The 22,565-nt window shown below is 41.6% G+C and overlaps 5 protein-coding genes across 7 annotated transcripts; all 5 read left to right on the forward strand.

Annotated features, from left to right (window-relative positions):
• Positions 1 to 1,408: 1,408 nt before the first annotated feature.
• Positions 1,409 to 5,501, forward strand: LOC115688669 (uncharacterized). Of its 2 annotated transcripts, none has more exons than XM_030614560.2 (5): positions 1,409 to 1,673; positions 2,108 to 3,050; positions 3,256 to 3,456; positions 3,629 to 3,824; positions 5,048 to 5,501. In XM_030614560.2, the coding sequence occupies exons 2-5, from the start codon at positions 2,184 to 2,186 to the stop codon at positions 5,272 to 5,274; spliced, it is 1,491 nt and encodes a 496-aa protein (XP_030470420.1). In that variant the 5' UTR covers positions 1,409 to 1,673; positions 2,108 to 2,183; the 3' UTR covers positions 5,275 to 5,501. The 2 variants fall into 2 exon arrangements, with proteins under 2 accessions (XP_030470420.1, XP_030470419.1); XM_030614559.2 differs by having other exon boundaries at positions 1,409 to 1,629.
• Positions 5,502 to 6,795: 1,294 nt separating this feature from the next.
• LOC130137940 (E3 ubiquitin-protein ligase RSL1-like) lies at positions 6,796 to 10,765 on the forward strand. Of its 2 annotated transcripts, none has more exons than XM_056310609.1 (2): positions 6,796 to 7,785; positions 10,570 to 10,765. In XM_056310609.1, the coding sequence occupies exons 1-2, from the start codon at positions 6,887 to 6,889 to the stop codon at positions 10,748 to 10,750; spliced, it is 1,080 nt and encodes a 359-aa protein (XP_056166584.1). In that variant the 5' UTR covers positions 6,796 to 6,886; the 3' UTR covers positions 10,751 to 10,765. The 2 variants fall into 2 exon arrangements, with proteins under 2 accessions (XP_056166584.1, XP_056166585.1); XM_056310610.1 differs by lacking the exon at positions 10,570 to 10,765 and adding an exon at positions 10,041 to 10,313.
• A 691-nt stretch (positions 10,766 to 11,456) lies between these two features.
• On the forward strand, positions 11,457 to 15,081 carry LOC115688657 (uncharacterized). Its single transcript, XM_030614549.2, has 2 exons — positions 11,457 to 13,019; positions 14,622 to 15,081. Exons 1-2 carry the CDS (start codon positions 11,548 to 11,550, stop codon positions 14,695 to 14,697), a joined length of 1,548 nt encoding a protein of 515 aa, XP_030470409.2. The 5' UTR covers positions 11,457 to 11,547; the 3' UTR covers positions 14,698 to 15,081.
• Positions 15,082 to 17,637: 2,556 nt separating this feature from the next.
• Positions 17,638 to 18,343, forward strand: LOC115688667 (E3 ubiquitin-protein ligase RSL1-like). Its single transcript, XM_056310736.1, has 2 exons — positions 17,638 to 18,243; positions 18,314 to 18,343. The coding sequence occupies exons 1-2, from the start codon at positions 17,638 to 17,640 to the stop codon at positions 18,341 to 18,343; spliced, it is 636 nt and encodes a 211-aa protein (XP_056166711.1).
• Positions 17,798 to 19,088, forward strand: LOC130137941 (E3 ubiquitin-protein ligase RSL1-like). Its single transcript, XM_056310611.1, has one exon. It carries the CDS (start codon positions 18,373 to 18,375, stop codon positions 19,072 to 19,074), a length of 702 nt encoding a protein of 233 aa, XP_056166586.1. The 5' UTR covers positions 17,798 to 18,372; the 3' UTR covers positions 19,075 to 19,088.
• The last annotated feature ends 3,477 nt before the right edge of the window (positions 19,089 to 22,565 follow it).

Genomic DNA, 22,565 nt, shown 5'->3' on the forward strand with positions numbered 1-22,565 from the left:
ATGGGCGAGATACTTTTACATGGAATACGGAAGACGTTACTTGAATATAGAAAAATACAGTGAATACATTATGCACAATGAGATCTTGATATTTTTTTTGTAAACATCAAAGATGGTATTAATATCTATTAATCCAAAACAATGAGATTTCACTAACATTCTTATTTTTATGTAATGTTTGGATTTAATTAAATTTGATATTTGAAAGATGTAAATGTGACTTTATTTTGGAAAATCTTCAATGAGGGTTGTTTTTTCTTCATCCAATCATCCCATTATATATATGTATACGAAAGAAAATCGATAAGAAAGGGTCTAATGGTGTTATGCACAACAAAAGTGAAAAATTATAAACAAGTGATTGTGTTAAAAAATTGTCTATGCTAAATTTTTTCTAGATTCTACTTGACAGTTTATCCATAAATTTACTCGACAAAGTGGAAAAGAATAAGGTTTCTTGGAAATCTCTCTTTTTGACAAAAATGATTTTTATGGAACTAAAATCTAACAATGAAAAAAACATATTGCCTTTAATATACACGGGATACCTACAATAAACAAAAACTGAACATATGAAATTCTTAGTTATGGTAATTGGATCGTACATATAAATAGAAAAACTTAAAAAAAGGAAAGCAAATATATTTGGTGTCGCCAAATTAAATTGCAATTTAATGATTAATGGTCCGTTTGTTTCGCGAAAAACCTTTATTTTGGAAAACATTTTCCTGAAAATTATCAATTGTATTGCATACATTTATACACGATGAGATACTAATTGGAAAAATTCTACATTTTCTTAATTATATAATTGTACAATCGATTATATTTTAGGAAAATGTTTTTAAAATGTAGGTAGGTAATTTTATTCTTTTGGTAAAAATTGGGTGGATTTTAGTGATATAAAAGATCATAAGATAAGTGCATTAGAAATCCTAAAACTTATTACAAAAGCGTAATTGAGTTATAAAATTTTCAAAATATGCAATAAAGTCATAAAATTTATCACAAAAGTGCAATCAAGTTCTGAAACTTTCAAAAAAATACAATAAAATCCTAAAATTTATCGTAAAAGTTCAATCAAGTCCTAAAACTTTCAAAAAATACGATCAACAAATGGACTTGATTGGACTAATTATACAAGTTTTATGAGTTGATAAGTTTTAGGACTCAATTATAATTTTACGATAAATTTTAGAACTTAATTATATATTTTAATATTTTCAGGACTCAATTATACTTTCGTGATAAATTTTAGAACATTTTTAACGTACTTATTCCAAGGGTTGTACGGCGCCGTCCTTGAGATTTTGGCAAAAGCGATGAGATGACTTGTTTTCGTATGTCTGTGTATCTTGACACAGAAGTCCCGTGTGGACACGTCTCAAGCCAACGCAGCGACGCCGTATCAGCCCGTGTCAGAGAGTCCGAGGATCTTCCTATCGCTGTGGCTAAGATTTTTAAGGAAGAGCCGATTGAAGAACCCCAGAAGTCAATTTCCTTCCATCTTCACCCGTACGGGCACGATCATTCATTGCCATCTCCAGGAGGCTTTTTGGTCGTGTTTCATCAATCGTGGCGTCGTGTTCGTCGCGCCCAGGGCGTCTGAGAGGTGACCCGCCACGAAAGGTAGCGTCTTTTTGCCCCCCACCCCACGAGGAAAACCCTAATCCGTAAGCAAAATTATTGGTTCTTTTTGGCGGTTGTCGTTTGAATCGTGGGGGAGGAGCTGGTGTTTTCTGAGGTTTTTTTCATCTGGGTGATTGATAGTTCAGTGAATTAGGGAGAAATCGAAATGCTTTTTTGCTGTTTTGGTTAATGTTTGTGCTAGTTTTGATTTTCATGCGTGGGAGATGGTTGTTGATGTTTGGATGACTTTGGTTGGATAGGTATGGTGTAATTTCTGCTGCTTGTTTTACGTGAGGATTTTGATGCCACTTTCTGTTTTGGCGTTTCTTCTGATGTTTTATGTCTAGTTGAGACTTATCTTATTGCAAGGCATGGTTATTCTGGATTGTTCTCTGCAATATGTTGGTGTAATTAGCTGCTTGGAGCTTCATATTCTCTCTGTAGTATGTCTATCTGAAATTCTGTGCATCTTTTGCAGGGCAAGTTACCATTTTCATAGCCGAGTTCATGTATGATATGCGTTGTGGTGCTTAATTATACATGCGGGTTAGTCCATGGCAACTTCTAAAGGGAGAGTTTCGTATTCTTCGCTGTCTAAGATAGACAAAAAGGAGAACGGTGGGTTTACATACGATGATGAATACTCTGATTCTGGATGGATTGTTTCGGAGGGTGGAAATGCTGGTCCAGCGGCCTCGAAAGACTCCAAACAGGATGGACTGTACCCGTTTCTGCCAGAATTGGAAGATGGTTATGAGGAGGAATATGATTCCGGTGATGAAGTGAGTAACCCGAGTCAGGTTCATGGTCCACCAGAGGTGAACTTGAAAAATGTGGTTGGCGGTATAATTGCAATTTTGACTGGGCGTAATAAAGGTCCAAGTCTTCCTGCAGGGCAGCAATTGTCGAGCTCCAATGTCTCATTCTTGGGGTCAGGTAAAAATGGAGATACGTACTTGCACTCCTCGGTTTACATCCCAAGTGCCCCACCGCTACTTGAATTCGATGGAAAGAATCACAGTGCATATAAGGATTTGTTGGAAGCGGAACCTCCAGACTGGCTTCCTGATAGTTCTACGACTGTTTGCATGCAGTGCACTGCTCCTTTCACAGCGCTTACTAGGGGACGGCATCATTGTCGGTCCTGTGGTGGGATTTTCTGCCGTATATGTACCAAGGGGAGGTGCTTGTTGCCTGTCAAGTTCAGGGAGAGGAATCCACAGAGAGTTTGTGACACGTGCTACGACAGGCTCGACCCATTGCAAGGAATCCTTATCCACTCCATTAGCAATGCGGTGCAAGTAGCTAAGCATGACGTCATGGATTGGACCTGCACGAGAGGATGGCTGAATCTTCCCGTTGGTTTAAAGATGGAACATGAGATATACAAAGCTTCTAATACATTGAGAAGTTACTGTCAGGTGGATTGCGCTAATAATGGACACTCCTTCTGCTATGCTTCAATTGAACTCTACTTTTCTTCCATCCCATTGGCCTCATTCTTATGAATGATAAATTGGTTCTTTTTTTCAGACAGTTGTGAACTATTATTGTTTCTTTCATGCCCTTGTCAATTATGAAACTAGGCGCTAATGCCTTTAATCTTTTGCATGATGATGTGGGCAGGTTGCTCTTTCTAGCCCAGAGAAGTCCATACCCTTGGCAGTTTTACAAGGTGCAAAAGGCTTGGCCATTGTGACTGTAGCTAAAGCTGGTGTGCTGGTTACGTATAAAATTGGCACTGGTTTGGTCGTTGCTCGAAGAGCAGATGGAACTTGGTCTGCCCCATCGGCAATACTCTCTGTTGGTTTAGGATGGGGTGCTCAGGTAACTTGGATTCTAACATTTCCTGTGCTTTTTGATTTGTATTCCCTCATTGTGAACAGGTAGATATGCGCTCTTCGGCTTTTGATGCTAATCTTGGGGAATTTTAGTCTGATGTTTGTCTTATGATTTTCTACTTTCTCTTGTTTTCCCATCATTCATTGATGCACTCCAGATCGGGGGCGAGATCATGGATTTCATCATTATACTCCATGATTACAAGGCTGTGAAGACATTTTGCAGTCGCATGCACTTCTCTCTTGGTGCTGGTTGCAGTGCTGCAGCAGGTCCTGTAGGGAGAGTGTTGGAAGCAGATCTTCGAGCTGGTGATAGGGGTTCTGGCATGTGTTACACCTACAGTTGCAGTAAAGGTATATTGTCTGGTTTTATGCCTTCAGATGTTCTATTATGATGTTTTCGGTCGATATGCTCATAGAGTAAAATGCCGGGAACCCCATTCATTCGCATCTAATACTTGCTATGCTGTCAAATCAAGATTGGAATCATGAGTCATAAAGCTCATTTTCTAAATGGTAAATCATGAGATTCAGTAAAAACTTTTTAGAGTAACTTGAAAAGAAGGAAAATGTTACTGAACCCTAGCTATTAGTGCGAAAATGTAGAAAAAAAATGTAATAAGACATATAAACACATTATTTTGAAGAAACATCATGCTATCGTGTCAATGAACACAAATGATATATGTAAGAAATTCAAGAAAATGATGCCTTTATCAATGGAATTGTAACATGTAAACATTCACAACATTAAATGTTTATAAAACACAATCCCAAAACTTTTGGAGTCCAACAATCACAAGTCTAGGAGTCTGACCAAATTGTAGTGAATCGTACCAAATTGTATCGAATCATGCACAAATTGCAAGATTCGCTTGTGATACTGATGCATCTCCAATTCATAGCTAAGAATTGAATTGTCTTGTGTATGAATGAGTCGAGTCACACGATTTGGATCGCTAATGGTACGATTTTTTAACGACACTGCTTGCTCCTATCTCCTTAATATCACAATGTATCATGACGTTGGGCAGAGCTGATCTAATCTGGAGTTGTTTGGTTCTTATGGTTGAGGGAATTCAGAATATGGCTTAAAATGCCTTTAGAAATCCTCGAGCCTCGTAATTGTGGGTGCTGTATGTCTAAAACAATGTTTAGTGCCATGTTTCACCAGTAGCGTTGCGCTGATTGCTTTTCTGTTTTGCTGCTCAATATGGTCGGATGATGCATGGAACTTAATGCCTTATTTTTTTACCTTACTTTGAGAGGCATGCTTGTTGTAGCATAAAGGAGGCTTAACTTGTAGATACTATATGTGCAATGAAGTTGCTAAGAAATTGAAGAGCCTATGTCGGAGTTATCTCACAGGGTGAACTTCTTTTTCTTTTTTCCCCTTGCACCATTTGTTGGGATTTCCTTACAATTTGATGCTTCAAATTCGGATTGAAGTTTTTTGAAACTGTTGTAACATCAAGGGTAGAGAAGCTGGGCGGGAAGTCTGATGAATATTGACTTTTAATTTACCATCTCCTCTTTCCCTATATGAAAAGCTGACGATGGCTTGTTCCTTGATGGAGGTGCGTTCGTGGGGGTGTCACTGGAGGGTAACATGGTTGCCACGAGGATGGATGCTAATCTGCGCTTCTACGGCGATCCATATCTCACCACATCCGACATACTGCTTGGGACGGTGGATAGACCGAAGGCTGCCGAGCCTTTATATGCTGCACTGGAAGATCTTTTCTCGACGGTCCGTGGTCCTACTGCTCATAGATCATTGCCCTATCGTCACACGTACGCATGATTGGCCTGTTCTGCTCTATCTGTTTCCCTCTACAAATGGTGGCTACTGTAAATACAAAGTCAAAGGCCTGTAAATAACAATGGTTGGGTATAGTTTATTATGACATTGGACGAACGAATGAACTGCGGAGGTCTTTGTGTGAAGAAGGCCTTCTATTCTTTTCCAAGTTTAAAGATTGTTTTATGCACTGTGAACTGGTAGCAATTGAGATTGTTTTCCAAGTTTAAGACTGTTTTATACCTTGTTCGGGCCTCGAGAAGCCTTGGAGAAGCACGGAGTCTCGTCGTGTTCGATCTCGAACCGATTCTTAAAGCTAGTGTCCCCAGTCACGACCCGATTCTTAAAGCTAGTGTCCCCAGTTTTGGCAATTCAGAAATGATCGACATGAGATAACAATAGATGACGGTAGACGGGATATTTGTTTATGGATATTTCGGCAATTCATAATATTGTATTTGTGGTTGCTCATGATCGTTGTGATTACGACAACAAGTGAGAAATTCCTCGCAGTTGAAAACCATTTCAACTCAAATTTAAATTATGAATTTGAAACTTTCCAATCCAAACTCATCGATCACCATTCACTTTGTAATTCCATGTACATAAATACCAAGAAGTTATTTTCTTTTCTTTAGACACGATCTTCTTCAGGGTTGGGATAAAGTTAATCCGAATATATTTTCTTACTTTTTCCAAAGTAATCCCAGTCTACATGTGGAAGCTACTTTGGAAAGTACAAAAGGAGAAGGAGAGAGAGATCTTTGAAGGTCCTTATTAAATTAAGGAGTACATAAATCTTAGCTTAATCTACGATTTGTTATCTTGAGAAATCTGTAATTTGGTCATGATGTAGTGCAATATACCAATTAAATCAGTCAGTAAAAGATTTGGACCTTGCTATTACCAAAAAAATTCTTCAAAAAGCCCTTGCTTGCTACTAAAATGAACCATAAAATATTCACGCCATTAACAACTTCTTCCACACTTTCCTGTTCATGCCCTTATATTTTTCTGGATTTTATGTAAGGAAACTAAATTAGCGGAATCGAATCGATATTAATATAAGAGCACGGGGAATCAAACAAAAAGAGTGAAAAATATGGAGAATTGAGAAAAAAATATTAATGTCATCACAAAATCACATTGGTTCTGTAATTGTTTACGCATTCAGAATTCAAACCTTCTTACCTCGCAACCATTTAAAACCCTTTTTCCCGAAATAATTCAAACCCTAAGCATTTATTTTTTATACACACATTCCGGATTTTTTTACGCAATTGCCAACCTTAATATATTTTACTTACAAAGAAATAGAAAACCTCCAACGCTTTAATGGAAAACTTTTGAAGATAAATAGCCGTTGCATATCCAAACGGTAATTTAAAAAAACCCGAACATCCCCACGATCGCATTCCATGATTTCGTTAATTCCGAAATCGAAATTAAATTTCCGTCATTTTAAAATATATTTAAGTTCTTCGACCAAAAAAGATAAAAATAAATAAATTTAAGTTCATTCTTATCAGCCCACGAAGTCGAAACGTCAGCTCGTTTTCGCTCCGAGCATCCCGGACTCTGACGCGCCCCGCAGCTCCCACGGAGAAGGAACCCCATGGCGACGGAGGAGGTCGCCGTCGAGATCGTCGACGTCGACCGGTACGACGTGCCGGCGTCGCGCTTCGCCCCGATCGCCGCCGGGGGCAGCAGCAAGTCCGACGCCATCTCCGTCGAGCAGTACATCGAGGACAGAGACCTCTACGAGGCGATCGTCGCTTCTCTCCTCCAAACCAGGTCCCAAAGCCTCAACAACGGCGGCGGCGGCGGCGGCGACGACGACGACGTGCTAGTCCTGGACGCGGTTCCCGCCGGAACTCGGCCGTCGTCCTCGCGGAAGCGGAAGAAGCGCTACAGCGGCTCATCGGTGACGGAGCCAGGTCAGGCGTCGAATTCCAAGCCCGATCCTTCGTTCGTCTGCGAAATCTGCGTCGAGCCGAGGACGAGCGGCGACCTGTTTCGGATCAAGGGCTGCAGCCACGCGTACTGCAACGATTGCGTTGCCAAATACGTGGCTTCGAAGCTTCAAGACAACGTGACGCGCATAGGCTGCCCCGTCTCCGGCTGCGGCGGCGTTCTGGAGGCGGTGTACTGTAGGTCGATACTCCCTCCGGAGGTGTTCGATCGCTGGGGCAACGCGTTGTGCGAGGCCCTGATTTTGGAGGCGGAGAGGTTTTACTGCCCGTTTAGGGATTGCTCGGCGTTGTTGATCCGCGACGGAGGCGAGGTCGTGAGGGATTCCGAGTGTCCGAATTGCCGGAGAATGTTCTGCGCGCAGTGTCGAGTGCCGTGGCATATGGGGGTGGGGTGTGAGGAGTTTCAGAAGTTGAACGAGGGGGAGAGGGGGAGGGAGGACATAATGTTGAAGAAGCTGGCGGAGGAGAAGCATTGGAGGAGGTGCCCCAAGTGCAGTTTCTATGTTCAGAAGATCGATGGTTGTGCGTTCGTGAAGTGCAGGTTGGTTTGCTTGCTTATGGCTCTTCCTTATATTTCCCTAACCAGATTGTTCACGTGAAATCTGGAAATGTTGTTGTATGAATTTGCCGCGTGTTAGACCCTTCAACCCGATATATCTTGATGCTTGCTTATATACCTGCGGCACGTCTCATGCGGGGCTCGCTAAATTGAAGAGTATCAGATTTTACGTGCTCGATGCATTCAACAATGTCTGGTGAACTCACTTTCTGTGGGCTCTTGATGAATCATTGTTGTTTATTTGTTCTTTGGCTTTTCCTATGCACCTTTTTCGTTGTTGGTTTGTGTTACTAGGTGTATTTTACTTGTCCCTTTCATTGGTTTTGGCAATAATTGCGCGAATCCGTCTTAGTTATGTTTGATCAACTTGGTTTGATTTGCCATGGTCACTCATTGCTCGTATGTTTCTTCTCACTCCTATTGGTTTTCCCATCTGCATCTGTAAAAAGCTTTCTGATGAGGAGATGAGGTTCCTTGGAGGGTATCTTTTCAGTGAGGAATTACACTTTTTACTCTGATAGGAAATGTGATGGATGGCTGCAACTAATATAAACTCAATGCTTGTAATAAATCAGCCATGCACACGCTTGAGTAGTTAGCTGCTTACACGAACTTTTCTCTCTTTTCTGATAACAACTTGAGTGATTGTGGCTAATTAAAGAGACTGATCTTATTATTCTTTATTTCTTTTATTCTTGGTTTCTTTATTAGAGTGCTATAGGATGTGCCTGCAGCTTCAATAAGAAGACAGCAAACCTTTCTAGCATTTGTATAAATTCTCAGTTCATGCTACAGCATAGGACTTGTTGGTATTATGTCTGTCACTTTGACTCTTTGAGAGAGATTCCTCCTTAGCCATGGCAATAATGTACATTAAATGGAAGGTCATTGTTTTCAAAAAGGTAAAACTACAAAGGTTAATGGTTAATGGGTTGGTGAAATGATAACAAGTTAATCTACCATATGGATATGCATTGTGCCGTGTCACATCTGCTTCATTAACCATCAATATCTCTTAAAACGGCAAGCTATATGCATGCCACAGATGTGATTAGTTGATGAAATCTGACTAGCAGTCTTTCCGTGAATGTAAAAATTGCTGATGTTGCTGAAACTACTACTTCCAAATTTTGTTACTATGCTTACACTAGCCCCGTTTGGTTCGGCTTTGCAAATGGGCCTTGGAAAATGCAAATACCTTTAACTTAAAGCCCCTAGGTTTGGTAAAAAATCATTTTTAAAGCTACTTTGGCTCAAGTAGTGTTTGGCAAATTTTTTTTTTGCAAATGTCTTTGGGTTTATTTATTTTTCATTAAAAAAAAAAAAGCAAATGGCAGCGAAGGGCTATGGCCGCTGGCGAGCCAGACCTGGTGCTGGCCTCATCGGCGGCCGTCGTCCGAGGTCGTGCGACCCCCGGCAAGGGTCGTGCGACCTCGGGTGGCCCTCACCGAGGTCGCGCAACCCTAGGCAATAAGGCCTGAGGTCGCGTGACCTAGGTCTGCTGTTGCTTGGGAGGTCGCGCGACCCAAGTGACCGTCGCCTGAGCGGTCGCGCAACCTCAGGCGGCTGTTGCCGGGGTCAGGTGACCTTGTTGGCCCTTTGCCGTCCCGATTTGGCCTCGTCGACTCTGGCCAGCCGCCCTCGCGCAAAGAAGATAAACAGTAACAACGAGGGGCAAAATAAAACAATTAAAGAATTAGTAAGGTTAGTTTGGGAAGAAAAAATTAGTTTCAGCATTTGCCAAATGCTGGCTTTTACTTGAAAGTCCCTTGGGAAGGCTTACCAAACTCCCCAGCATTTCCCCAAGGGCGTTTGAAGGCCAAAAGTCCCTTGGAAAAACTGAACCAAACGGGGCCACTGTCATATTTCAAAATTTCTCCTGCTACTGTGATTCCGGGGTTCTCTGTATATTAAGTATATACCAAGGTCTTATCTTCTGTTTGTAGTGTCTAACACTTGGGTGCTGGATTTGAGTTTCCTTGGTCAATGATATTCGTGTAGCTCTGTTTGCCCCTTGTAACGTGTGCATCGTATTTGGTTATCTTTTTCGACATTTCTCTAGTCTGTTCAATTCAGGAGTGCAACGATTTTCAAGTTTTCAAGAGCTGTTGTCTTTTGATCACCTACTCTTTTTTTATTCAATGCCTGTGAAGAATGGAAACTGTCAATGTATTTTTGCACTGAAACTGATCCCCCGCAAACTCAACGTCTTCGTTCTGTTCTTGGAATTGTAACAGGTGTGGAGTCGAATTCTGCTACCGATGTGGAACCCAGGCACAAGTGTCGCATTATTGTCCAAAGTGTCGGGGTTGAATCCTCTCGGCATGATGTACATAATCTCTTCTTTAGGGTTTTGCAGCACAGCGGTGTATACGTCCTGCGATCTGTTTAACATGAAACAATTTCTGAAGTGGCTAGCAAGCTACTAGATTTCGGTTCCTTTGTTGAGCTGAATCTTGCACCTTTGTAACTTGTACAATTGTGCTTGGAGATTGTTATCTTTAGCCAAATGTTGATGCAGATTTACTCATCAAAAGCACGGCAACAACGTTAGGCATGCTAAGGTGATTTATTGAATTATGCATATTAGATGATGCGGCAAGATCCTATGGGGTATATAAAGAAGCGGGATTCATTAAATACTGATTATGTGTTTCTCAAATAATTGACTAAACCAATATTACTAAGTGAATTAAGGTTTACCTCAAGTAGATAATTCGAATTACAAATTTTCGACTGTATAACATGAGTTTGGTTGTCGGTCAGGGACTGGGCATGGGCACCGACGTCCTTGGGCAGCCTTGATGGACGAGGGCTTGAGTGTCCAGACCCAAGTCACCGGGGTTCCACGCTTGGCTTTTATGGACCCGGGGCTAGATGTCGGCGACTTGAGCATGAGCACCGGGGCCTTAGGCTCGACCTTTGTGGACCTGAGTCAGGGTCCTAGTAAGTCTTGCAGGAGCATTGGATTTTTGGTTTCGGCTTTTGTGGACAAGGGATTGGTGCCTGTGTTTTTGCTTGGGACTCGGGTCACGGTGAAATGAGGCTGGATTTGCGATCCACTTACCCATGCCTAGTTTCCCCAAATGTTTGGGTGTAAGTTACGGGCTCATGAATAGTGTATATATATTTAGAAAATCATATTTTGCTTTCAAAACGACAAAAAATATTTTCGGGCTCTTTTTCACATTTCAACCAAACATTGAAAAATGGCAAAATATTTTTGGAAAATGACTTTAAATGTAACATTTTTCATGAAACAAACGAGCCTAAAATGTGTGAATAATCAACAAAATGCTTAAAAAATACGAGAATGAAGAAATTTTTTAATTTCCATCATCAATTACATCGTTTCTATATTTATGTATGTGTTCGATATTCAAATCTCCTTATATTGCAACAACTTAAATTCCTTATATGGAAAAAATTCAAACCCGTAAATTTATTTTCTTATAGAACACATGTCAAACCATTTTGCACAATTTAATATATTACTTATAAAGGAAAGATCTCATTTACAATAATCAGATCCCGTAATTTCCAAATTTTGAAAATTTTCCATCATATCAATCACATCCCATAATTTCTTTAACACCCAATTTTATTTAAGTTTTCCTCATTTAAAATAATTTGAGCTTATTCAACACACTCCAGCCTTCTGAATCCCAGAAAGCGAAACGGTACACCGTTTTTTCGTTTTGTGCTCACTGGACTGACCCACCGCTGGCTCGAACGGAAAAACCCATGGCGACGGAAAAAGCCCTCGCCGAGGGCGTCGACGTCGGCCGGCGCGGCGCGTCGGCGTCGGCGTCGCGCTTCGCTCCGACGGCCACCGGGGCCGACGCCCGGTCCACCGCCGTCTCCGTCGAGCAGCACACCGAGGACAGAGACCTCTACGACGCGATCTTCGCTTCTCTTCTCCCAACCAGGCCACAACGCCTCAGCGAGGACGGCGCCGGTGGCGGCGGCGGCGGCGTGCGAGCCCTGGACCCGGTTCCCACCGAAACACGGCGGTCTTCGTCTTCGCGAAAGCGGAAGAAGAAGCCCTACAGCGGCTCCTCGGTGACCGAAACAGGTCAGCCCTCGAATTCCAAGCCCTGTCCTTCGTTTGTCTGTGAAATCTGCGCCCTGCCGAGGAGGAACAAGGACCCTTTTCGTGTCACGGGCTGTGGTCACGCGTGTTGCAACGATTGCGTTACGAAACACGTAGCTTCGAAGCTTCGCGACAACATGACGCGCGTAGGCTGCCCTGTGTCGGGCTGCGGCGGCGTTCTGGAGCCGGGCTGTTGTAGCTCGATACTCCCTCCGGAGCTGTTCGATCGTTGGGGCAATGCATTGTGCGAGGCTCTGATTTCGGAGGCGGAGAGGTTTAACTGCCCGTTTAAGGATTGCTTGGCGTTGTTGATCGACGACGGAGGCGTGGTCGTGAGGAAATCGGAGTGTCCGAATTGCCGGAGACTATTCTGTGCACAGTGTAGAGTGCCGTGGCATGCAGGGTTTAAGTGTGAGGAGTTTCAGTGGTTGAATGAGGGAGAGAAAGGGAATGAGGACATAATGATTAAGCTGGCTCAGTCTTCGTCCTCGCGAAAGCCAAAGCGCAAGAGGAAACCCTACAGTGGGTCATTGGTCACCGAAACAGATCAGCCGATGAAACCCAAGCCTGATCCTTCATTTATCTGTGAAATTTGCATCGAGCCAAGGACAAACAGCGACCTGTTTCCGATTAAGGGTTGTAGTCATGCATATTGCAATGATTGCGTTACTAAATACGTAACTTCAAAGCTTCACGACAACGTGACGCGCATAGACTGCCCTGTCTCTGGCTGTGGCGGCGTTCTGGAGCCGGAGTATTGTAGGTCGATACTCCCTCCGGAGGTGTTCGATCGTTGGGGCAATGCATTGTGCGAAGCTCTGATTTTGGAGGCGGAGAGGTTTTACTGCCCATTTAAGGATTGCTCAGCGTTGTTGATCAATGATGGAGATGCGGTCGTGAGGGAATCGGAGTGTCCGAATTGCCGGAGATTGTTTTGTGCACAGTGTAGAGTGCCGTGGCATGCAGGGGTGGAGTGTCAGGAGTATCAGGGGTTAATTGAGGGGGAGAGAGGGAAGGAGGACATAATGTTGATGAAGCTGGCTAAGAAGAAGCATTGGAGGAGGTGCCCTAAGTGCAGGTTCTTTGTTCAGAAGATTTCTGGTTGCGCGTTTGTGAAGTGCAGGTTGGTTTGCTTTTGGCTCTTCCTTGTACTTCCTTAATTAAACATTTTCCCTTAACCAAACAGTTCATATGAAATGTGGAAAAGTTGTATGAATTTGCCTCAGTTAGACACTTCGACCCAGTTTATCTTGAGGCTTACTTATACCTGTGGTGCGTCTCACATGGGGCTCGCTAAACTGAAGAGTCTGAGATTTCACATACCGATGCATTTAACAGTGTCTTGTGAACTCACTGTCTGTGGCCATTTGATGAATAATTGTTGTTTATTTGTTCTTTGGCTTTTCCCATGTGTCCTACTTTTTTTCTTGGTTTGTGTGGCTTGGTGTGTTATACTTATCCTTCATTGGTTCTGGCATGCCTGTGCAAATCCATCGTAGTTATGTTTGATCAACGTGATTTGATTTGCCATGGTCACTCATTGCTCTCATGCTTTTTCTCACTCCAATTGCTTTCCCCTCTGCATCTGTTGATTTCCTAATGAAAAAAACTTTTGATGAGGAGATGAGGTTCCTTGGAGGATCTTTGCGACAAGGAATTACACTTTTGACTCTGTTAGGAAATGTGATGGATGACTGCAACTCATATAAACTTGATATTTCAAATAAATTAGCCATGCACATGGGCAAGTAGTTAACTGCTTACATGAATTTTTCTTTTTCTTTTTTGATAAAAACTTAAGTGATTGTGGCTAATCAAATTTAGAGATCTTATGATTCTTATTTCCTTGATTCTCGGTTTCTTCATCAAAGAAACTAGTTTGTTCCGTGTGAACGATGATAATAAGAGAAACTAGCCACAGTTCTATACACAAGTTAAATGAAAGGTGTTTTAAAAAAAAAAAAAAAAAGAGAAACTAGTTTGTTCCGTGTGAACGATGATAATAAGTAAATTTGATACCGTATGAATATGCATTATGTTATGTGTTGTGTTTACTTCATTCACCACCAAGATCTTAATGCTACGTGCATACCACAGATGTCATCAGTTGATGAACACCGATTGCATTTGAATTAGCAGTCTTTCCATGAAAGTAAAGTTAATTCACATGTATACCCTTCTTTTCGATCTCTTCAAACTTGTATTTGTTACATGGACACACTTGAAGAATGGGCAAAGGTTTGCTAAATCAAGTTGTTGTTCTAGGTTTGCAACCTCTCTCACGTTTGTTTACTCTTGTTGATTGGTAAAATTGCCTATGTTGATAAAACTACTGCTTCCAGATTCTTTTGCTATGCTTGCACTTAAATTTCTCCGCCTACTGTGATTCCGTGGTTCTCTGTATGGTAAGTTTACCGTGGCGTTATCCTCTGTTTGTAGTGTCTAAGTGCTAGCATTGAGTTTTCTCATCAATGATTTTCGTTTAGCTTTATTTGCACCTTGCAATGTGTGCATCATATTTGGTTATCGTTTTTGGCATCTCTCTGTTGTCTATTCAATTGGGGAGTGCAATATTTTGCAAGTTTTTAAGAGCCATTGACTTGTGATCACCTATCGGTTTTCTTTTTTTCAATACTGGTGAATAAGGAAACTGTCAATGTATGATGTGCTGAAACTGAAACCATACAAACTCAATGTCTTCGTTCTGTTCTTGGAATTGTAACAGGTGCGGAGTTGAATTCTGCTACCGATGTGGAGCCCAGGCAAAAGAATCGCATTATTGTACTGAATGTCGGTGTTGAATCCTCTTGGTACTATGTACCTATCTCTTCTTTAGGCTATTGCAGCACGGTGGTATATACATCCTGATACGGGAGCATCATGCTCAATGGAACAACTATCAAGCTCAACTCATATTTCGTTGATTGATCCAAGACCAATCCTTCCTCCTGCAAGCAAAGGCAAGTTTCGGCTATAGGGTCCATGTCTGAAGATGTTGATTCAACTTGGAGCATCACCCTCGATGGACATATTTGGAGTGTTCAATATTAGATACATGCGTCTGGTCTTTACTTAAATGTATTTAGTTCTTAGTTTTTATGAATCTTTATTGTGAAGTCTGTTTGAAGTAGATTCGTCAAAATGGATCACTTCTTAATCCTTATACGATGGACTGAGTTGTTATATAGTTATGTTAAGTAAATAGACCATGATATGGTTTAGAATGGTAAAACCCAGCATAATATGGGTGTTAAATAGTTTACGGCTTGTTTAGACCCAAACCACCTCTACGACCCCGTCTTCATTCTCTCGTTCTCACCCGATCTCGAGTTCGCTCATTTTGCACTCTAATCTCAGTCTGGGTATTGGTTTTTCTAAATTGGGTGAAATATGAAAATATTTCAACAATATGGGTTGGGTCGGATCGGGTACAAGTTAGGCATGTGCCGTTTTGGGTCGGGTATGGGTTACTAGGTTTGTTTTATATGGAAATGGGTCAAAATGGGTTTATTTGGGTTTGATAATTTTTTACCCGATCCACTCATTTGGTAGATCTAGTTTCAAGGGTCTTAATTATGTGAGTACCCCAAGAGTCATTTCGGCTTTCTAGATTTCGAGAGTCGCTTTCGTTTGCTTAGCAGAATCACTTTGTAAATATAGGTGTAATCTTATTTATACGAGATACAAGAGTTGAATTTGAATATATGTGAGAATTTCCTCAAGTGAACAAAATTCTATTTCGGTTCTTTATGCAAATATCTTTGATATTGAACCAAGAAATCCTTTATTGGGTTTCTTTTAAGTATTGGTGGTGAACTTTTTCCTATTACGAAATTCTTTTTCCTTGACGGGTGGCTTAGTCTTTTATTCTTAGGTGATGGACTTCATTTATCTAGAAGTTTTTTATCCTCGGTTGATGTTGTGTTTTTAGGCCTTGGTCGTGAACCTCATCTCAATCTTTTTCATTGGTTAGTGACGTGTTCTTTTTTCTTGGTGATCTTTTAGCCAAATGACTAACCATCTGATCCAAGATTAGTTAGGGCACAAGGTTGGCGAATGGATTCTTTTAGTCATAAAAAACACGGCGACAGTGTTAGGCATGCTAAAGTGATTTATTGAATTGTGCATATTAGATGATGCGACAATATCCTATCCGGCATATAAATAAGTGGGATCCATTAAACACTGACCGTCTAGGGGTATTAATGGGTGAGGTCGGGTTTCCATGATACCCGACCCAACCCGAATTATAAAAGATGTATGGACTCTTGACCCGAACCCAACTCGAATTGAACATGATCCAAAATGGAAAAATCAGGTCGAGTTTTCGAGGTTTTGTGTTTATGTGTGTGTGTTTTTTTTTGGGGTTCAAGCTAATATTTGATGATGTTACAGTTGACTCGAAGGTTTTTCGTTTTTCTCATCCATTCTTTAACGGACATTAATTGAGAATAATACAATTACACATAGGGTGTCAACGGGTTGAATTTCCATATGCGTTCCATGTAGAAGGTTTGGTGTTGCAATCAGACTTTATTTGTTTGTGTGCTATAGTTGTAGAATCTACATTTTGACTGCATCACTTTGTTTGTCTCAAAAGATCTCTGGTGGTTTATAAATGTTGAACATGCCATCCAAGCTTGAATTTTCACATTCAAGGAGATCAGTGGATAAGATAATTAGTTCAGATATTTTGACGATTGATGATTGCACAAATTTGCTATTCTCATAATTTATGAATATGTAGCACACATATTGGATGTACATTCATCGTCAGCTGTTAATGGAGAATGTTTATGTTGTTAACAAGATGTATATTGCATCCAATTAAGCATAAAGAGTGGATAATTGCCTGCTTAAAATCTTCTTAGCAGAAGAAAAGCTTATTTGGTCGAGTTTCGCTGCATGAGATTGCTGTTAATATTGGAGTAGTTTGTGCTCCAATCCGCTATTTTTTCCACGTTGTTGGAACCTATGAAATTTATAATTGTGTCAATCAATTATTTTGAAAAATTTTGGCTAAGAGAAACCATTGAGAAGAAAGGATCTTTACTTTGTGTTTCAGTTCTAAAAATAAAAGTAAAAATGAAAATAACAATATATGTGTTTCGGTTCGGTTCGTGTTCATAAACACGAAGCGAACCGAAACCATTGTGATTCCCATTTGCTTAGCTAATACACAAACATGAAGTAGACCCAGCCCGAAAATATCCGAAACGTCGGGTCGGTTCGTGTTTCGGTTCGGGTATACTGTTCAATGCTAACACCCCTACGACCGTCCTATGTGGTGCTGATATGAAATTTTTTTAATAATATTTTAATTTTTTCTTTTTCTTTTTCTTTTTTTTTCTCTTTCTTTTTTTCCCTTCTTCCTCTAGTTGGTTGCCGAGAACCGGCCAGAGGTGAGGGCGAGGAGGGTCGAGCCTCACCAGTGGCGGGCGAGCTCGCTCTCGCCCAGTGACGGTGAGATTTAGCCTCACCAGTTGGCTAGAGGAAGAAGGGAAGAAGAAAAAAAGAAAGAGAAAGAAAATAAATTAAATTAAAAATAAATAAATAAGTCAAAAATATATATTATTTTCGACTACCGCACAGGAAATTAGTAATTTAAGATCGAACATCCCAGCAATCAAATCCCATAATTTCATTAATACCTAATTTAAATTAGATTTTCCTCATTTAATATAATTTAAGATAATTTGAACTCACCGGACTGACACAACGCGGGCTCGCAAGAAAAATCAATGTCGACGGAAGACGTAGTCGTCGTCGTCGAGGGCATCGACGTCGACCGGCACGACGTGCCGGCGTCGCGCTTCGCTCCGATCACCGCCGGGGGGAGCAGCAAGTCCGACGCCATCTCCGTCGAGCAGTACACCGAGGACGGAGACGACGACTGCGACGTGCGAGTCCTGGACTCGGTTCCCGCCGAAACTCGGTTTTCGTCCTCGCGAAAGCGGAAGAAGAAGTCCTTCAGTGGCTCGTCGGTGACCGAAACAGGTCAGCCGTCGAATTCCAAGTCCGACCCTCCGTTCATCTGTGAAGTTTGCGCTGTCCCGAGGACGAATGAGGTCCCGTTTCGTATCACGGGCTGTGGTCACGCATGTTGCAACGATTGCGTCACTAAACACGTAGCTTCGAAGCTTCATGACAACGTGACGCGCGTAGGCTGCCCCGTCTTGGGCTGTGGCGGCGTCCTGGAGCTGGGGCATTGTAGCTCGATACTCCCTCCTGAAGTGTTCGATCGTTGGGGCAATGCATTGTGTGAGGCTCTGATTTTGGAGGCGGAGAGGTTTTACTGCCCGTTTACGGATTGCTCGGCGTTGTTGATCGACGAGGGAGGCGCGGTCGTGAGGGAATCGGAGTGTCCGAATTGCCGGAGATTATTCTGTGCTCAGTGTAGAGTGCCGTGGCATGCAGGGTTTAAGTGTCAGGAGTTTCAGGGGTTGAATGAGGGAGAGAGAGGGAGGGACGACATAATGTTGTTGAAGGTGGCTCCGTCGTCAATCTTGCGAAAGGGAAAGTGCAAGAAGGAGCCCCACAGTGGGTCATTGGTCACCGAAACAGACCAGCTGTCGAATTCCAAGTCCGATCCTTCATTTATCTGTGAAATTTGCATCGAGCCGAGGACGAACAGCGACCTGTTTCATATTAAGGGTTGTAGTCATGCATATTGCAATGATTGCGTTACTAAATACGTAACTTCAAAGCTTGGCGACAACATGACGGGCATAGGCTGCCCTGTCTCGGGCTGTGGCGGCATACTGGAGCCGGAGTATTGTAGGTCGATACTCCCTCCAGAGGTGTTTGATCGTTGGGGCAATGCATCGTGCGAGGCTTTGATTTTGGAGGGGGAGAGGTTTTACTGCCCGTTTAGGGATTGCTCGGCGTTGTTGATCAACGACCGAGGCGCAGTCGCGAGGGAATCAGAGTGTCCGAATTGCCGAAGATTATTTTGTGCACAGTGTAGAGTGCCTTGGCATGCCGGGGTGGAGTGTCGGGAGTTTCAGGGGTTAAAGGAGGGGGAGAGAGGGACGGAGGACATAATGTTGATGAAGCTGGCTGAGAAGCAGCATTGGAGGAGGTGCCCTAAGTGCAAGTTCTATGTTCAGAAGATTTCTGGTTGCGCGTTTGTAAGGTGCAGGTTGGTTTGCTTTTGGCTCTTCCTTATATTTCCCTAACCCAAATTCGTGCGAAATCCGGAAAAGTTGTGCATGTTAGTCCCTTCGACCCAGTTTATCTTGACGCTTACTTATACCTGTGGCACATCTCGCGTGGGGCTCGCTAATTGAAAATTCCGAGATTTCACCTACCGCATGCATTCAACATTGTCTAAATTGAAGAGTCTGAGATTTCACATACCCAATGCATTCATCAGTCCCTTGTGAACTCACTGTCTGTGGCCTCTTGATGAATAATTGTTGTTTACTTGTTCTTTTGGCTTTTCCCATGTCCTACCTTTCCTTTTGTTGGTTTGTTTGGCTTGGTGTGTTTACTTGTCCATCATTGGTTTTGGCATGCCTGTGCAAATCCTCTTAGTCATGTTGGATCAACGTGGTTTGATTTGCCATGGTCACTCATTGCTCTGATGTTTTTTCTCACTCCAATGGCTTTTCCCCTCTGCATCAAAGATACAGATCTTTTGATTCTTATTTCCTTGATTCTCGGTTTCTTCATCAATGCTATAGTATATGCCTGGAACTCAAATAAGAGGTTACCGTACTAGCATTTGTTTAAATTCTCAGTGTATGCTACAGCATAGGATTTGTTGGCTTTTCTATGTTTGTCATTTTGAGAGAGAGAGAGAGATTCCTCCTTAGCCGCATTATATACACAGGTCAAATAAAAAAGAAACTACAATGGTTAATGATGGTTAATGAATTGGTGAAAGTATACCAGGTTAGCTCCATGCAAACGATGATGATAAGTTAATCTGATACCATACGGATATGCTTTATGTCATGCATCACATTTGCTTCATTCACCATCAAGTTTTTAAGCTATATGCATACCACAGATGTCATCAGTTGATGGACACCGATTGCATTTGAATTAGCAGTCTTTCCTTGAAAGTAAAGTTAATACACAAGAATTACCCTCCTTTTCGATCTCTTCAAACTTGTATTTGTTATATGGACACACTCGAAGAAAGTACACAGGTTGCCAAATCTCTACATGTCGTTCAAGGTCGAATTGCTTTAGGTGGCGGTGGTGTGTCCCAATTGAGTTATTAGCTTATTGTTTATAGATGTCTGCCGTCTACTTTGCAAGCTCTCTCATGTTTGTTTACTCTTGTCAATTGGGAAAATTGCCACTGTTGCTGAAACTGCTGCTCTCAGATTCTTTTACTATGCTTGCACTAAAATTTCTCCGCCTACTGTGATTCCGTGGTTCTATGTATGGTAAGTTTACCGTGATGTTATCATCTGTTTGTAGTGTCTAACACCTAAGTGTGCTGGCTTCGAGTTTCCTTGTCAATGATTTTGGCATTCCTCTGTTGTCTGTTCAATTGGGGAGTGCAATGTTTTTCCAGTTTTCAAGAGCCATTGACATGTGATCACCTACCGCTTTCTTTTTTCTTTCTTTTTTCATTACCTGTGAATAGGCGAGACTGTCAATGTATGATGGCTAAAACCGAATCCATGCAAACTCAAGGTCTTTGTTCTGTTCTTGGAATTGTAACAGGTGCGGAGTTCAATTCTGCTACCGATGTGGAGCCCGGTTAAAAGAGCGGCTTTTCTGTAGAGAGTGTCGGCGTTGAATCCGCTCGGCACGGTGTACATAATCTCTTCTTTAGGCTATTGCAGCACGGCGGTATTTTCATCCTGCCATCGATTTAACATGAAACTATTTCTGAAGTAGTTAGCTACTAGATATTGGTTCCTCTGTTGAGCTGAATCTTGCACTTATAACTTATAGAATGTGCTTGGAGATTTTGATCTTGTAGCCAAATTGACTATCCATCTGACGCAAGATTAGTTACGGCATAAGGTTGATGAATGGATCGTTTAGTCATCAAGAAGACTGCAACAATGTCAGGGATACCGAGGCATGCATTTAGTTGAATTTTGCAAATAAGATGATGCGGCAAGATTCTATTGGGTATTTATATAAGCGGGATCCATTTATACTGAATATGTGTTTGTCGAATTATTGATTAAATTGATATTACAATGTGAATTTGGTTTACCTCAAGTAGATAATTCGAATCCGAGCTTGAAAACGAATGTTGTTCCGTTCAGTTTGAACTTGTAACCTAAAGCTCTGGAATTACATCGGTATTTGTTATCTTATGAAATCTGTAATTTGGTCGTGATGCAGCACAATATACAGAATAAAATCAGTAAGTAAGAAAAATTTCAACCTTGATATTACGAAAAAAATTCTTCAAAAAGCCCTTTGCTTTCTATTAAAATGGACGATAAACATATTCATGCCTTTATAATTTTTAGATCTTATACGAAAAAACTAAATTAGTGGAAGGGAATCGATATTTAATATAGGAGTGCAGGTAATCAACAAAAAGAGCGAAAATATTAATTTAATCAAGAATCTCATTGTTTCTATATTTATGTACTTATTCTAAATTCAAACCTTTTTATATTACAACCATTTGGATTCCTTTTCCCATAATAACTCGTACCCTCACGTTTATTTTCTTCGTAAACATATGTCGACTTTTTACGAATTTTCAACTTCAAATGCTTAATATATTACTTATGAAAAGTAAGGGTCGCGCTTTTTTCACTCCCATTATGGCTGAAACACTCCTCATCATAATATTTTGACAATATTAACCTTTATGGGTCCCACATTTTTTTTAAATATTCGTTACTCTTATTTATTCTCATTTGTTTCTCTCTATTCTCTCTCTTTCTAAAATACCCCTCTCATGTCAATAATATGTGTTGTTGCCCACGTATCCTCCTCACCCAACTAGTCCTCTCCCATCTCCGTTTCTTCAACTCGAAAGCTCAACTATTAGTGAAAAACCCATCTCATAACTCTTCCTTATTCTCCCCCGTTCCATCCCTTTTTCTTTATGTGTTATTTGTTGTCCCATCTCGCATCGAACCCTTTGATTGATCTATCACAAAGACAAGAAAACCCCCCAGAATTAGATCTAGGAGCTGAAGCCCTCGCCCAAAACCTCATCAAGATAATGGCAATGTGTGCTTCTTCGTCTTCTTAGTCCTAATTGTCACTGTTATCACCGATTTACCATCACCTACGAGCCTCCAAATACATGGCTCGAATCCCCTTCCCTGCTCTCACTAAGTTGTTTACACCACCTTCTAGAACGACAATCCTTAAGACTAACAAGGATTTGCCCCTGTAATCTCTCGTACTTCTGCGTCAATCTCAGTTGCCAAGCCATCGCTACCAGTGATTGAGAGGGCTGAAGAGGTGACAGAGAAGTCGATCCTCATGTCTGAGCACCCTTATGCGATGAGGCGATCTTGTTGCCCGTCAAGTATTCGGATCCCTGTGTTCTAGTAACCATTCAGAAGTTCAATGCGAAAATCTTTAGGTCTGTTGTGTTCCTGGATATCAAACTCTGGTTAATGATTCAAAAACCGATGAGTGTAACGTGGCTTGGACTAGGGCTGTAAAAAAAGCCCGACCCGTACCGACCCGGCTTGTACCGACCTGACCCAGCCCCAAAAATTGG

The sequence above is a fragment of the Syzygium oleosum genome, unplaced genomic scaffold, assembly GCF_021117445.2.
Source record: "Syzygium oleosum isolate NSW1041296 unplaced genomic scaffold, Sole_v2.1 Sole_v2.04, whole genome shotgun sequence".
NCBI classification, from domain to species: Eukaryota; Viridiplantae; Streptophyta; class Magnoliopsida; order Myrtales; family Myrtaceae; genus Syzygium; species Syzygium oleosum.

Excerpts from the sequence above, each read along its gene's own strand:
- LOC115688667 (XM_056310736.1), top strand. The coding sequence starts at position 17,638 with ATGTCGACGGAAGACGTAGTCGTCGTCGTCGAGGGCATCGACGTCGAC. Across the intron at positions 18,244-18,313 it reads TCGACGAGGGAGGCGCGGTC|GGTTTAAGTGTCAGGAGTTT; the intron begins GTGAGGGAATCG and ends CGTGGCATGCAG.
- LOC115688657 (XM_030614549.2), top strand. The coding sequence starts at position 11,548 with ATGGCGACGGAAAAAGCCCTCGCCGAGGGCGTCGACGTCGGCCGGCGC. Across the intron at positions 13,020-14,621 it reads TGCGCGTTTGTGAAGTGCAG|GTGCGGAGTTGAATTCTGCT; the intron begins GTTGGTTTGCTT and ends GAATTGTAACAG.
- LOC130137940 (XM_056310609.1), top strand. The coding sequence starts at position 6,887 with ATGGCGACGGAGGAGGTCGCCGTCGAGATCGTCGACGTCGACCGGTAC. Across the intron at positions 7,786-10,569 it reads TGTGCGTTCGTGAAGTGCAG|GGACTGGGCATGGGCACCGA; the intron begins GTTGGTTTGCTT and ends GTTGTCGGTCAG.
- LOC115688669 (XM_030614560.2), top strand. The coding sequence starts at position 2,184 with ATGGCAACTTCTAAAGGGAGAGTTTCGTATTCTTCGCTGTCTAAGATA. Across the intron at positions 3,051-3,255 it reads CATTGAGAAGTTACTGTCAG|GTTGCTCTTTCTAGCCCAGA; the intron begins GTGGATTGCGCT and ends TGATGTGGGCAG. Across the intron at positions 3,825-5,047 it reads CACCTACAGTTGCAGTAAAG|GTGCGTTCGTGGGGGTGTCA; the intron begins GTATATTGTCTG and ends TCCTTGATGGAG.
- LOC130137941 (XM_056310611.1), top strand. The coding sequence starts at position 18,373 with ATGTTGTTGAAGGTGGCTCCGTCGTCAATCTTGCGAAAGGGAAAGTGC.